At 25.5% G+C, this 15,024-nt stretch overlaps 1 protein-coding gene across 1 annotated transcript; it reads right to left on the reverse strand.

Annotated features, from left to right (window-relative positions):
- Positions 1–3,790: 3,790 nt before the first annotated feature.
- Positions 3,791–5,560, reverse strand: LOC124936342 (ethylene-responsive transcription factor ERF118-like). Its single transcript, XM_047476836.1, has 2 exons — positions 5,219–5,560; positions 3,791–5,132 (listed from the first exon to the last, which is right to left on the reverse strand). The coding sequence occupies exon 2, from the start codon at positions 4,957–4,959 to the stop codon at positions 4,066–4,068; it is 894 nt and encodes a 297-aa protein (XP_047332792.1). The 5' UTR covers positions 4,960–5,132; positions 5,219–5,560; the 3' UTR covers positions 3,791–4,065.
- Between the last annotated feature and the right edge of the window lie 9,464 nt (positions 5,561–15,024).

A 15,024-nucleotide genomic window follows, 5' to 3' on the forward strand; every position in this document is an offset into this window, starting at 1 on the left:
AGGTGAAACAATTAAATGTTTTGATTGTCGAACTAAAAATATGTAAGTAGTCTCTCTCACATTATCACATAATTGCTTTAGAACTAGTTTGATAAATGGTTGATTATTTCGAACTTCTTAGGTATAGGATTATTTGAACAACTTATTTAATAAATATATTTTTTTAAATTGAGTAACGTTATTTATGTAAAAATAGATTAAATTATGTTTGATATATTAAATTATGATATTATAATTGTATTTAATCGTTTTTCTCGAGTATTTGCGAACTCAATAACATATTAAATAATGTTTTTATATGTTTTCGTCGTGTTGAAACGATTTTTATCATTTTTTATATAAATTAAAAAATTTAAAATAATAATAATTTGTAGAAAATCAATTTATTAATTAATATCATTTTAACAATCCAAAAAATATCAAAATGTTATTATTTTATAAAATTTAAATTTCTAATACATAAATATATTTTAATAATTTAACAAAATTATTTCAATTAATCAATTTTTTCAAAAATAAAATTTTAGATGGTCATAATAAATATAATAATTATTTAATATTTAAGAAATATAATAATTATTTAAAATTTGGTAGTTTTAAAAAATAATAAATATAATTCACACTTTATTCGGGTAATAAGTTGTCCGTCGGGATGGAGTTATAAATAAAGACATCCGTCGAGTTCCGGATCGGATATAAGTATTTCATTGCCCGACGGATAAGATACCATTGCATCCCTAATTAACTACCCCACCATCATCAATTCAAAAAAAATTAAGAAATAATGTATTTTATTATATATTTATATAAAGTATACATAAATAATTTCAAGTAACTCAAAATTTTCAACCCAAAAAGGAATTTAAGTTATTCTTGTTTAGATTAGTAAAATTTTGAACAAAACTAGCCAAACTGCTCTTGGATTATTATATTATTTCTAAACAAATATTTAGACTTTTTGATTAATTAATCATGATATCTCTCTTTGAAAACACTCTAAGTTGGAGTGAGGGGTGAGATGAAACGAACTAATGTTATTAAATTTGTTAATATATATATATTTAAAATATTATTTTATCTAACAATAACACAATAAAATTTAAAAAAATATAATTTTTAAATAAATTAATTTTTTTTCTTCTCAAAACCAGCTCTAGCTTTGGATCTAATGTTTTAGATAAATTAAGAAGACCAACGTTTCATGTGTTTAAATTAACTAAAATCTCGATAGTTTAAATTTTATATATCACCATTCAAAGTTCTTCTTTGATAAAAATTAACCCAAATTTAATGTATAAACAACCATTCTGTCCAAATTTATAATTCAAGTTTTTTTTTTTTTTCAAATAATCCAACATGTGGGAATTTGGTGATGGAAAGAAAAAATTAGTGGTTGATGAGACATGTTTGTTTGGCATTCATGAGAAAATTTATGTCAAATTTCCAACTGGCATAGGGTCCCCTTTAGCAGAGCAGACAATTGTTATCCCCTATCACGTTTTCGTGAAATCTCAGCAATGTATCATTTCAATTATTATATTTATTTTATTTTTAATTTTAAATAAAACAATGTATTATAAAAAAATTAATAAAAATGCAGTTTAAGTATGTACATGTTAAACTAGAGTTAAAAAATGTTTCCTATTTAATAGGAAATTAGAGAAATCAAGATGTTATGGGTTATTTAATTATGAGTTATGGGCTATTTAAAGAGACAAATTGGACAATGTAAATTTGTTTTTTTTAACTTTTAATTTTTTAAATTATGTCACTTTTTTTATTATATTGAGATATTGAAATAGCCCTTGGATGGGACTGTTTTCTAACATTGGACTAATTAAATTGGGTCCTACAAATTGTGCCTAGATTTTGGACAAAAATCAGAGGTCGCACTTGTTTACAGCTTATTTCTTCTTGGATTCTTTTAGTTTTATAAAAACAAATTATTATACTCATTATTTTTTATTTTATTTTTCTTTGGTAAATTTAAGGAATTTGTGTAAACGTTTAAAAGTTAGTTTGTGGGAAATCTTGAATTATTTTGTGTTAAAATAAATTACTTGTGTAATAAAATTAATGTCATTAATGAGACCGAGGAGATTTGTGAATTCTCTAATTAGAAGGTTAGTTCTCGGAATCACATTGTTTATGTTGTTTGATATGTGTAATAAGGAAGAAATTGAGGCAAATCAACGAAATAGAGGTACATAGTTAAGAGTTGGAGATAGAAATACCAAATTTTTCCATGAAATATCTAACGCTCAATCAATAAATAATTTGATTAATTTGATCTCAATCAAGGAAAAAGTTAAAGATAGTGAACTAAAAATCTCTACAAGAATTACTAAGTTATATAAGGGTTTGTTTAGAAGTCGTTTAAGATCATATCTAAATTGAATGATATTACTTTTGATCCAATTAGTACAACAAAATATATGTTTGGAGGCCATTAAGAGTGCGTAAGTGATAAAACGTTGGGACAACGAGTTTACTTTGGCTTTTTTTAAGAAGGCGTGACATTTTTTAAGACTGAATAACGAAAACAATTGATCATTTTTATAGTTTTTCATCATTTGACCAGAGTTTTAAAACTACTTTAATATGTCTTATTAATAAAGCTTAAGGTACTATTGATGTGAAGAATTTTAAGTCTATTAGACTCGTTTCGTATTTCTATAAGATTGTCGCAAAATATTTTGTCAACATGTTTTAGAGGGTGTTAAAGACGGTCATTATAGTAATTAGATGACGTTCATCAAATTCCGTCCTCGTATTAATATTTAATTAGTGCATAGACTTGGTTAATTTAAGATGCGATAAATATGTTTTTATCAAATTAGATATTGCAAAAATTTATAATCACGTCAATTGAGAGTATTATTTTTAATGTAATAGATACATTAAGAATAAGAATTGGTACGAAATGATTAATTTAATAAAAAATAAGTCAAATAATTTTTTTATCCAAACAGAAGACAAAATTCAAAATAATCCAAGATGAAACAAACTCTAATAAGACAATGATTAGTTGAAATTCTTAATTAATAATAATTCCAATGTTTTTTATTGTGTCGAAAAGATTTTGTTATAAAATTTATTTGGATTTATTTAGTTTAATAACTACAAATTTAGCTCACTCCTAACGCCTATAATTACTTTGCTTACACCAACTAATATAAAAATTAAATGTTTATAAAAAAAATTAAAAACACCGTACAAATTTAGTTTTATTAAATTAATATTTTTCCAATTTAAATAAGTATTTTAATTTTCATAACCTAATAAAAAATTATTTAAATAATTAAATTTAAGACCTTGTACTCTTTGAGTTTTTTAAAAAATTCATTCCAAATTAATTTTTCAATCCATCACTTCTTAACAATCACATTACTCATTTCATTAACCAAAATACTAAAATATCCTCTATTTTAAATTATTATTTTTTATTTTATTCATATATACCAATACTCTTTAAGTCATTTTACCTAAAATAATTGTCACTTCCTCAAAATCATTACATTTTTTCCTCTCTAAAACAATACATTGTTATTTCTTCTTCTTTTGACTTGTCAAGTCTATTCTTTTTAATCAATAATAATTTAAATTAATTTTTTTTCCCTTTTTTAATATATTAAAATACCTTGTCTGAATTTCGGAGATCGTGTTATATTGATAGCTTCATTGAATTATATTACCCTATTTTTCAGTTAGATACCAGTAAAAATAACTTTTACAAGAATCTAACCCAATTAAGACCAAAATAAATAATACACATTTCAACAAAAGTAAATTCCATACAAAAATAACTGCATTCATTAATAACATTAACTTTTCTTTTTACTAATAGAAATTATAATAGTAATTAGAACAAATATTTCACTCTCTTTCTTTCTAAAACGGAAATTTCAGACTCATTATCAAAAAAAACACCAAACAAAACTTACCAATCTCAAGAACAACAAATTTCATCATGTTCTTGAGATCACAAAATCTATTTCAAACTATATAATAATATTCATATATATATATATAACCTAATAATAATAATAATAACTACCAAAACTTCTAAAGGCATGCGATATTCAAGTTTTCACAATCAGCCCATGAAAGTTCATCATTCCCAATCTCAAAATCGAAAACCGGAAGAAGATCACTCGCCTCATCACAATCTTCAAACCCACCAAGATTCATGTCACAAACATCTCCAAAATCATCAAACAAAGGCCCGAAATCAGTTAGCAGCATCGAATCGAACCCCATTTCATCACCAAATTGAACACCAAGAGGTTCTTCAATGAACCCATCAGCAGCAGCAGAAGCAGAATCATTAACAGATTTCGGTAGATCAAGATCATCAAACCCCATTAGCTCTAGAGCAAGATCCTCTGCAAAATCATCCTTATCAGTCTCGGAAGCAGAAACCCAGATATTGTTACTGTTAAAGGAATCGTCGGAGATAGTCGCCGGAGAAGATATGCCGCGACGGTTTCCGGCGGAAACCATTGATTCAAACTCAAGGCGTTTCTTATTGTAAGCATTTGATGCATCTTCAGCAGTGTTGTAAGTTCCAAGCCAAACTCTCTTACCTTGAATTGGGTCTCGGATTTCAGCAGCCCATTTTCCCCATCTCCTTTGTCTAACTCCTCTGTATTTTGATGAATTCATCATCGTCTTCTTCCCTGATGATACCCTTTTCATCTTCTTATTAGATAAAGCTTTTAAATCATGGTTACTATCATGGGAAGACGTTTCAATATCAGTAGATTTACACTGATTAAAAACACCACGAAATGGGATTGTAATCTCACGAACGATTCTCTTAGTATCAGTTTCAATATCAGACGTATCAGTAGCATATGGATCGTAACAAATCACTCTTATTTTCCTCATCATTTCCTCCCCAAATGGAATATTGTTAGGTTTTTTCGAAGATTTACAACGCTTCAACGGTAAAGGCATTTCAGTAAGTTTGAAAGAGAATAAACAAAATGGAATAGAAGAGAAGAGATCTAAAAAAACGGAAAGAAACTGAAATAGAGAGTCAAATTAAAGGCCCTCTTAAGAACAAGAAAAGATAGAAGAATCGTTTTATATGATGAAATCCACCAAAACACTTGAATCCAGATGAAATCCTGCAAAATAAAGAATACCCATAACAAATCAATCAATACCCATCAAAAACAATTGAACAAAAATCAGAAAATGAAATCTGCTTTACCTCAAACGCATCGAAACAGGTGAAGAAGATGAGTTAATCGAAAAACAGAGGTTCAACGGAGATTTCACAGACATAAATGTTGAAATACCTCAACCAGCGGATCTATCTATCTACTACCCTAGAAATGGGGGTAAAAGCAGTCTGGAGAAGAAGAGTGATGAACAGAGAAAGGGATTAGGAATCTACGGCTGCAATTTCTCAGTGAAGAAGATGACAAAGATTGGCGATTATAGTTAATATCGACTCCGTAGAGCAGTGATATAGACTGCAACCGAACCGACTGAGAATGGAGGAGTCGTGTGTATATATATATATATATATATAGATATATATAAATAATAGAGACAGATATAGAGAGAGAAAATGAAATAATAAAGAGAGAGAGAGACTGCTCAAGAAGAGCTACAGCAGCAGTTGAAGAGGGACGCAGATCTCAAAAATAGAGAGAATAAAGAATTTATTAACCAATTTTTATTACATCTTATTTATTTTTCAGACAAAATTAAAAAAAATATATATTAAAAAAATTCATTTATTTCAATCACATAATCTATAACAAAATAATATTCATATTTATTTAGATAAAAAAAAATATATATCATTCAAAATGTTACTAATTATAGCCCCATATCTACTTAACTAATTTAATCAGACTAACTGAACGAACACAGGAACTCAAATATCATTTTTAGACCATTTTTAAAATATACATCACAGTGATTTAAAAAAAAAAAAAGCTATTAAAAATTCTAAGTTACAAGTCATGATTATTAGGGTATTTTAGTAAGTAAGTCTAATGAGCTAGTATTTTTTTTAAAAACAATTGACTAAATTTTAGTTTTCAAATAATCTCAAAATATCAATATTGTATGTATTTAAGACAACAAAAATATTGAAAAAAAAAAGTTAAAAGACCATATACTTCTACCAACTTAGTTACATTAATCAGAGTTGTTTTTAAAACATTAAGAGTCACAATTTTATTTTTATTTATAACAGTTTTAAGTTGTTTTAATTCGTTTAATGTGTTATTTTTATAAAATTGCAGACTGACATAATTGAAAAAATACTATTTTTTTAAGTAATAAAATTATAAAAATAAAAAATAATGGTATTTTGTTCAATTAATATAATGATTGATTGATAATTGAATTTGTGGTAAAATTAACTAGCTCTTGAGGTGTAGGTGATGAGCTTGGGATAACTTCCTACCCACACACAAAACCAAATGATAAAAAAATTTAAAAAAAATATATATATAGTGAAAGTTCTACTATGTACTTATATTTAAAAAAAAAACGTGATTTAAAATAAGAAAGATTTAGTGAAAAGATAAATAATGAAAAAAAGAAAAAGGAAATTTCGTTGGGCAACAATTAATTCGTCGCTTACCTTTTCCCTTGCCGTTTCTCTCTCTCATCTACTCTTTCACGGCTGTCCTTTCACATCTCTTTCTCTCTCCTCTTTTTTTTACTTTTTACTGAACGGTCAAAAAAACGCATTAAAGGGAAGGGGACAGCATTTATCATGGTTGGAAAGATTTCATGTGTGGTAAAAAAAAAATTAATTTAATTTTTAATTTGGAATCCGGCTGGTGAAAAGTAATGAGTTGAGCTGGCATGCAGTACCACCATACCGTCTCTGGCCCCTCCCATCCACCATCTCATGCATATTTCATGTTAATTGGATTTTATTTAATTGTTTTTAATATTTGTTTATATAAAAAATATATATATATACCTGCAAAAAATTATTTTTTATTATTCATGTCCTCTCACGGGATGTATGATATTATTTTAAAATAAAATTAGTATAAAAATGAATAATTTTTATTTCAATTATTTTCATTAATTATTATTCTCTATTATTCATCAAGTTTTGTAATAAATCATTGGAGTTATAATTTATTTTTTAAATTATATGAGTGTGAAATAGATTTTTTCTTCCGAAATTACAGTTTTGCCACTGAAGTATGATACTTGGCCTTCAAGTAAATAAATTAGATAATTAATATTTATTCAACAAAACGGTCGTGGATTGGAAAATGATAAATAATAAATATTCCTTTTTTTATGTAACCGCTAAGATATACTTGGTCCCCACGTACGTATGTTTTTTTTATATATTTATTCATTTATTTATTATCACTAATTATAAATACCCATTAGTAGTTTTGACCGTTTAAATATAGCTCCATTTAAGAATTAGGGTTTTAATTACTTTTAATAAAAAAAAATATTCATTTATTTTTACATGTATAATATGTAAACATATTTTGCTGTCTTATTTTGATAGCAATATTTTGCTCTTTATTATAATAATTGTAAAGAAAAAAAATAACTTTATTAGGTCACCAAACATACCAATAAATTATTTTAAAATGTTTCATCAACTTTATAAACTAAGAAATGTCAATCATCAAATAAAAAACATTAGTAATTCCATTTGCATAAAAATCTTTAGAAAGAATAAAAAAATGATATCAATTTATTAATTTTATCTGAATGAGTCAATAGCATCAATTTTATTTTTTTTTTTTATTTTTTTATGATTTAGTGAAGATATCTAGGGCAATAATGAAACTTAAATCATACAAAAAAAAATGAAGAATAGCAGACCACGTGACAAGGGTTTGAGCTATATATATATATATATATAAGTAAACGATTATTATTTTTTAGACAATACATGTGCAAGCAAATATCCGTACATGACCAAATTTAAATAACTTTATAATAATAATAATAATAATAATAATAATTATAGAGTACATAAGTACATCAATAATCTTATATATTATTGCAAAGCCTGTTTTGTCATCGATATTAAAACACAAAAGATATATGCCTTGATACGTTTTAATAATGTTTTAAAGTATTGTTTGTATATATTTATTAGACAATGAAACATCATATTCACTTTTTGCTGTCTTTTTTAAATAAAACAAATAAATATTTGAAGTTTAGTGACATTTGGGTTTTATTTAAAATTATGATTTAGTAACTTATTGAATTAAATTATTATTATTATTTTTTAAATAGAGAAAATAAATATTTAAAAGTTATATTGTATGGTATGGTCATTGGTCGTCCCTCCACCTCCCACAAGATGCTTTGTCAGTTATCACGACAATGGTCACGTGACACCATGACCATGCGCATCCCTTCATGCTTACAAAAATAATAATAATTTAATAATAAGTACTAAGTAAAAAAATAGTTTAATTAATTAATTATCATTTGTTGGATTTCCTTTGTTTAATCTCATTATTTTAGAATCTAACTTATATACATGTTTATGACCAAATTATTAAATTGGATAGCTTGTTGATATTTCAATTCTTTTTTAAAATTTCATAATTTTGGATTTTATTTAAATATATGGTTTAGTAACTTATATACATGAAGAAGTTTTTGTCTTTATTTGTTTCAAACTTCAACAACTTATTATTGACATATCATTTATAAATAAACAATAACTACTCAATTTTAACAAATAAACTCTAGTTTCGCTATAAATAATGACTCTTTTGAAAATGTCTCGAGCTAGGATAGAGCTGGAGTGACCGAACAAATGTTATTAAAATTTTAAATATATATCGTTCTTCTAGCCTAACGATAATAAATGGTGACGGTGGATACTAAACCTAAGTTTCTGGGTTCGAGCCTGTCATTTTAGATAGAGTCGAACTCATAACTTTTTGTTTAGCCGACTATTTCTACTGGGATACATGGGGTGGATTTTGAATTAAATTTTAAAAATATTAGTCAAAACTCAATTCCTGCTTTAATTCCGACTATTAAATTAATTGCGTTTGAAACCGTTAAAATAAAATATTGTTTTGTACAACTTTAAATAAAGAGTCCTAAATTATAAAGTTTAAAAAAAAAAAATTCGAAATCCAAATCGATCTCATCAAAGAGTATAAATTAGAAAATTCAAGATTACTAATATGCCCTTATTTGATAAATGAATGAAACAAACTTTAAGCTCTAAGGTCATGATTTTTTTTTTTAAAAAAAAAGAAAAGAAAGAAATTGGAGTGTGGTGGGTCCTAAGAAAAGAAAGAAAAAATAGAAAGTGGGACCCGGAAGAGGAGGATCTGATTATAATTCCCGCCAATAACATTAATAATTCCCGCGAAAAAAAGAAAGAAGTTGGTTGAGACACGTAATTGGGCGGGAAGGACAAGTGTCGAACAGCTGTAACTTTCCCATTCATGACTCATCCTGCCTGCCTGCCCCTTCTTTCTTTTCTTTGTGGCCCCATTTGACTTCTTTCCGACTCCCAATGTGGCTCAATATCTAGGGACATGTTTGATATCCTGGAATAATATTTACATTTTAAATTCCTCTACTACAAAAAAATATATATATTATTATAAAATTTTAGAACAAATTGTTAACATACACTTTATTTTAAATTTATTTTTAGTTAAGTTTAAATGTTATTTTGGAAACTAGGAGATAGTGGTCTAATGACAAGGGCCGACGAGAGAAGCTCGGGACGGAGCCTTATGATGCGGAAGTCTCACGTACGGTTCCCTGAGAAGGCAGTGGCTATCTACTAGAGCTTCGACCAACCACCACTCACCACCAATCAACTTTTTTATTATTTTGTTCAAGTTAATCGCTTGCTTGGATCTCCCACCACTCTTTTTGATAATTTCGTAAGCATCTTATTGGTGCGCCCAATAATTCCGCTTGCGCCTAGATAGTGCGGTGCACAATATATTGTTACAACGTTCCGCGTTTATATATATATATGGATTATTTGAAAATAGTTTTAAATAATTTAGGTCAATTAAGTTTGAAGATTAAAATATATATAATTTATTTAGATTAATGGACTGAATTACTCTCTAATAATGTTATATATTATATTTAATTGTAAAACACTCACTCCAAAACCTAAGTTTCAAGTATCTATTAGAGCTTGTTTGAGTTTTGGGTTTTTAAAATATTTTTATTTGGAACTTAATAAAAAATTAATTAATTTAATTATTACTTTTATCGATTAAAATAAATTACCGAGAGATAAATTTAAGAGTATTTTGATCTTTAATCAATAAAAAAATTACTTTTTTAAAATTATAATTAAACATATTTTTAAGTAAAATTTAAGTTGAGAATTTTTAAATAGTTCTAAAATAATTAAATATTATTTCACTTTTTTATCGATTAATTAACTTAATTTATTAATTAAAATATTAATATATATATTTATTTAAAAAATATTTATCATTAAATATTAATATAGTACCAAAACTACACTTCTTCTTCTAAATCACAAGCAATTAACTTATTTTTAAATAATTATATATTATTAAAAAAATCATTTACAACAAATAACTTTAACATTTTTTTTAACTAATAAGATTTTAATTATTTTAACTAAATAATAACTAATGTAATTCAAAAATGACAATAATTAATATCTAAGAGACCAATAACTAAGATATAAATAAAAAATCTCTAAACTCAAATCATGTCATATTTTGATTATTTTCCATTCAACAATTACATTAACTGAAATACTAATTAAAATCCTCTTTATATATTTTTTTTCTGTAAAAGAAATTAATTATAATAAATTTTAAATCTTTTTTTTTAATGATAAAACTTTCATAATTGAAATTCAAAAATTAATATATATATATATATAATGATGTTTAATTTTGAAAGTGTTCGGATTGTCGGGTCGAAAGTTATAGTTAATTTGGTTATATATAAGAGTAAATGGATATTTGAGTTGGAATCTGGGTTGATCCGCCCATAAATAAAAAACGTTTAAAAATTTAATTAAAAATGCTATAAATATGTTTCAAACTCGCAACCTAACATCGCAACCTAACAATTCAAGTATAACTCTTTAACCAACTAAGCTAATAACACTTTATATTTTAAATTTAATACCAAGTTGGTTGAAAACGTGACGTTGTAACAATATATTGGAATCTTCCTAATTATCTAAATAATTTTTATTTATTAGAATGCATATTATATTTTATTCAAATTAAAATAATACAAAATAAATCTTTATTGAGGTTATTGTAGATTAATTGGGTTGATAAAGTTACTTTCAACTAGATTTGACAATGACTTTCAACTAGATTACACTCTTTTATAACAAAATTGAAGCTGAATTCAAATTATTATTTTATTTATAATCAATTAAGAAAGGAATATTAACAAATCTTTTCTAATTTACCAGGGCAAATATGTATCACTTTTATAATTGTAAAGTTTAATAAAAAAATAAATTTAAATCTAATTTAAAAATGACACTTTATAGTTCTATGTTAACTACAAGAATTACCCAATCAAAAATGGCCAAAGCTACATCACAAACTTGAGAGATGACTTCAATCTTTTAGATTTGCCCTAAAATTATTCTCACCCAATAGTGTTAGCACACAAGCAACTAATGTATCTTTTCATAATTGATTAATTGTCACATCACAATTAAATTTCTTCCATTTATTTTTCCACTTTGCTTGGCTTGGTTATTTAAGTTGTAAATTATTCCAGGTGTTGTCATTGCCTTTATAGCTTATTCACCCACCATTCGATTTTGTTATCTTTTTTTTTGTCATTCTCATATTGGGTTCAACATAGTTTGAAAGGATATGAGGCAAACTAATTAGAACTCTTATTCTTTTGGTATGTCAAATATGCTACACGATTTAATCTCCCCACAATAGAAATAATAATTAGGATCATCCAAAACATGTCATTTCTCAAGTTCTTTGTGCTCATAATTCTATTTTGGCAAAGTTTTTCCTATGAATTTTCTTTCCTTTTAAATATTTAGTTTTCTAGAAAAACTTCCAAAAGTTGGGATCCACCCGGAAAAAGAAGAAGAATAAAGTTGTGTCAAACAAGAATGTTTTTCTCCTCCATTGTAAGAATGACACGTCTATGTTAGCATTTTCTGACTTGACGCGAAAACACGACTCGAATTGAATAAAAAAAATTAAGATAAAGTCATGTATATTTGAGTTCGGGTCGAAATTAGGTCGACTTGTTTAACTTAGTTAATAAATATGTCAAAGTCAAATCAATATGAAATTATTCAAATAGATCGTAAACATGTTTACAATTTTTATTTTATATATATGGTAGGGTTTTGTGTTTTCCCCTCTCATACTCGGATCATTTTCTTTTTCAAATGGATTTATGATGTAATTTGATGGTTATTTTATGTTTATGTCATTTTACCTTAAATAGAAATATTATGTTAATTTATCGGGTTATGTTTGAATTGAATTAGGTCCATCGAATCATTATTAGGTTAATGTTAAAGAGTTTGACCCTAATTACTAAATAAATTAAGTTAATACCACTAAACTCGCTAACCTATAAACTCGAACCCACAAACTCGAATCCGATATAAATTGACACCATACATGGGAGTGTGTGTGGCCCCAAAACAAGTTCAAGATAGCTCTTTTAGGTTCTGAATATTATTGTTGATGAAATCACTCACAAGAAGTGAAGCATCAACATGTGATCTTTTAGGCTAAATCAACTTTTGAAGGGTAATCACGTGACCTTAATCGATTTGCCATTCTCCACTTTCCAAGGGCAATTTTTAACATGTAAGTCTCTTCCCAATAAAATTATAGTATTTTTTTTGTTGCAACGTACATAGATTCTCCATTAAAAAGTCCTTCTAGAGATTTTGTTCACAAATTATCATTATCATTAAATAGTATTGGATGTTTTGTTAAAAGGTGTTTTGTTATGAAATTTAAAATCTTTAAAACTTATTGTTCTAGTTTCTTTGTATCTAGATAATTTTTCCAAGCGATCCTTTGAATGTTATTTGACCCATTATAATTGCATAAAAAAAGTAAATATTTTGAGTTTTAATAAAGTAATAATGTAAGAATCGATAACTTGTATAAACCCTAAATTCCCTTTACTAACAAAATGATTCTAAGTGTTTCCTCATAAATTGTTATCAAAATCCTAGCTCCTATTTTAAATTCAAAACAATAATCCATAAACTCAATTTGTTTAAAGGTATATGCAATATGAAATATTAATGATAATTATTATGTGATAACAGGTAAAAAAACCCATCTTTAGATTTTTAAGTTATTTTAAATTTTTTACCTAAAATTCAATCAATTTTTTATCTATTAAAATATTAAAATTAACCTTTATTAACCCAAAATAAATGAGAGAAAATTTTAAAAAAGGTGATTTGTTATTTTAACCAAAAAAAAAACTATTTTTTTTATAAATATTATTAAACAAAAAATTGATAAACCCAACAAACAACTTTCTCAAACAAGATCCAACTTTAGATTATATATATTTAAATTATTTATATTTAGTAATTTAAATAATAAAAATATTTAGATTATATATATTTTTATTATCTAAATTCATCAATTAAAAGTTTAAAATATTATTACTTTATATTTATCAAATTAATTTTTAAATATATATATTTTTTAAAATAATCTAAAATAATAAAATTTTCCACATAAATCTAATTTTTCAAATAACTCAATTTGAAGGTACAACACTAAATTACCTTTAATATATTTATATAAAATTTAAATTTAATTTATAAAATAACATTTAAATAATTTAACCAATTTTTTATCAAACAAAAAATTGAAATTATAATTCAGATTTTATTCAAATAATCCCAAATCAAAACCAAACATTTTATTTTTCAAGAAAATCATATTATCATAAAATAACTTCACATCAATCAAGCCCTAAGCAACACAATCAACCTAGGAGCAGTGATGGTTGTTAATTGTCATATCAAATGAATAGCTTGTTCAATGTAATTTTTTTTTAAATAAATCATTATTATATCATTCATTAATTTTTTATATTGAAATTTTCAAAATATTAATTCAAATATGAAACTATCTTTATTTTATTTTAAAAAATTTTCAAATACTAAACTTTGTTAAACAATTTTTAAATCACAAGTGAGAGTTTGTTAGATTGTTTTTTTTTTTTTAAAAAAAATTATCAGATAAGAAATGTTATAATAACCGTGATAATATGTTTTTTTTGCTAACTTTATAAACCTTTGAGCCTTTTTATTTTAAACAATCATATTTAATTTGGAAATCAAATAACTAGGCCTTAGGCTGAAAAAATATTATTCAAGGCCCAATCTTTTATGAGGCACAAGGCCCAACTAAGAGAGATCAGCCTCTTCTTCTTTTACTTGTCAAAACACTCAAAACATAAGGCATTAGGAAGATGTGTTTTTTTTCATCTCCAAATGTTCACTTAAATTTATAATTATATATTTTAAACTTCAATTTATTTTTTGAAAACAATTAGCACAATCCCTATTATAACTCCAACTTAGGGGTTGAGTTTGACATTAACCAAGTTCGAGTCGAGCTCGAAACTAACTTTTTTAATATTCGAGTCGAGCTCGAACTCATTAATACTTGTTTAAGGGTTTGTCGATTTTTTTCGAGCCGGATGATAAATAATATATGATTTTATTTATTTTAAATTAGAATCTAAAATTTAAAATAAATAATTTCTTCACCAAATTTAATTTTAGTTCAATTTTTCGAGTCGATTTCAAATTTATAAATTCGTTAAAGTTCGAGTTAAGTCAATAAATACATAATCGAGTTTAATAAATATTTCATCGAGTCGAGCTCAAATTGGCTTGAATAATTTGTATTCTATTCCGGAAAGTATTTTTTAATTAAAGTGTTATATTTGTTGTTATTCATTTCCTAAAGTTTCATTAAGGTAAGACTTTTCTATTATCACACACATGACTATGATTTGCATTTGTAACAAGAC

The sequence above is a fragment of the Impatiens glandulifera genome, chromosome 4, assembly GCF_907164915.1.
Source record: "Impatiens glandulifera chromosome 4, dImpGla2.1, whole genome shotgun sequence".
Taxonomy (NCBI): Eukaryota; Viridiplantae; Streptophyta; class Magnoliopsida; order Ericales; family Balsaminaceae; genus Impatiens; species Impatiens glandulifera.

Bases quoted from the DNA above. Each gene is read 5' to 3' on its own strand.
- LOC124936342 (XM_047476836.1), bottom strand. From the start codon at position 4,959: ATGCCTTTACCGTTGAAGCGTTGTAAATCTTCGAAAAAACCTAACAAT.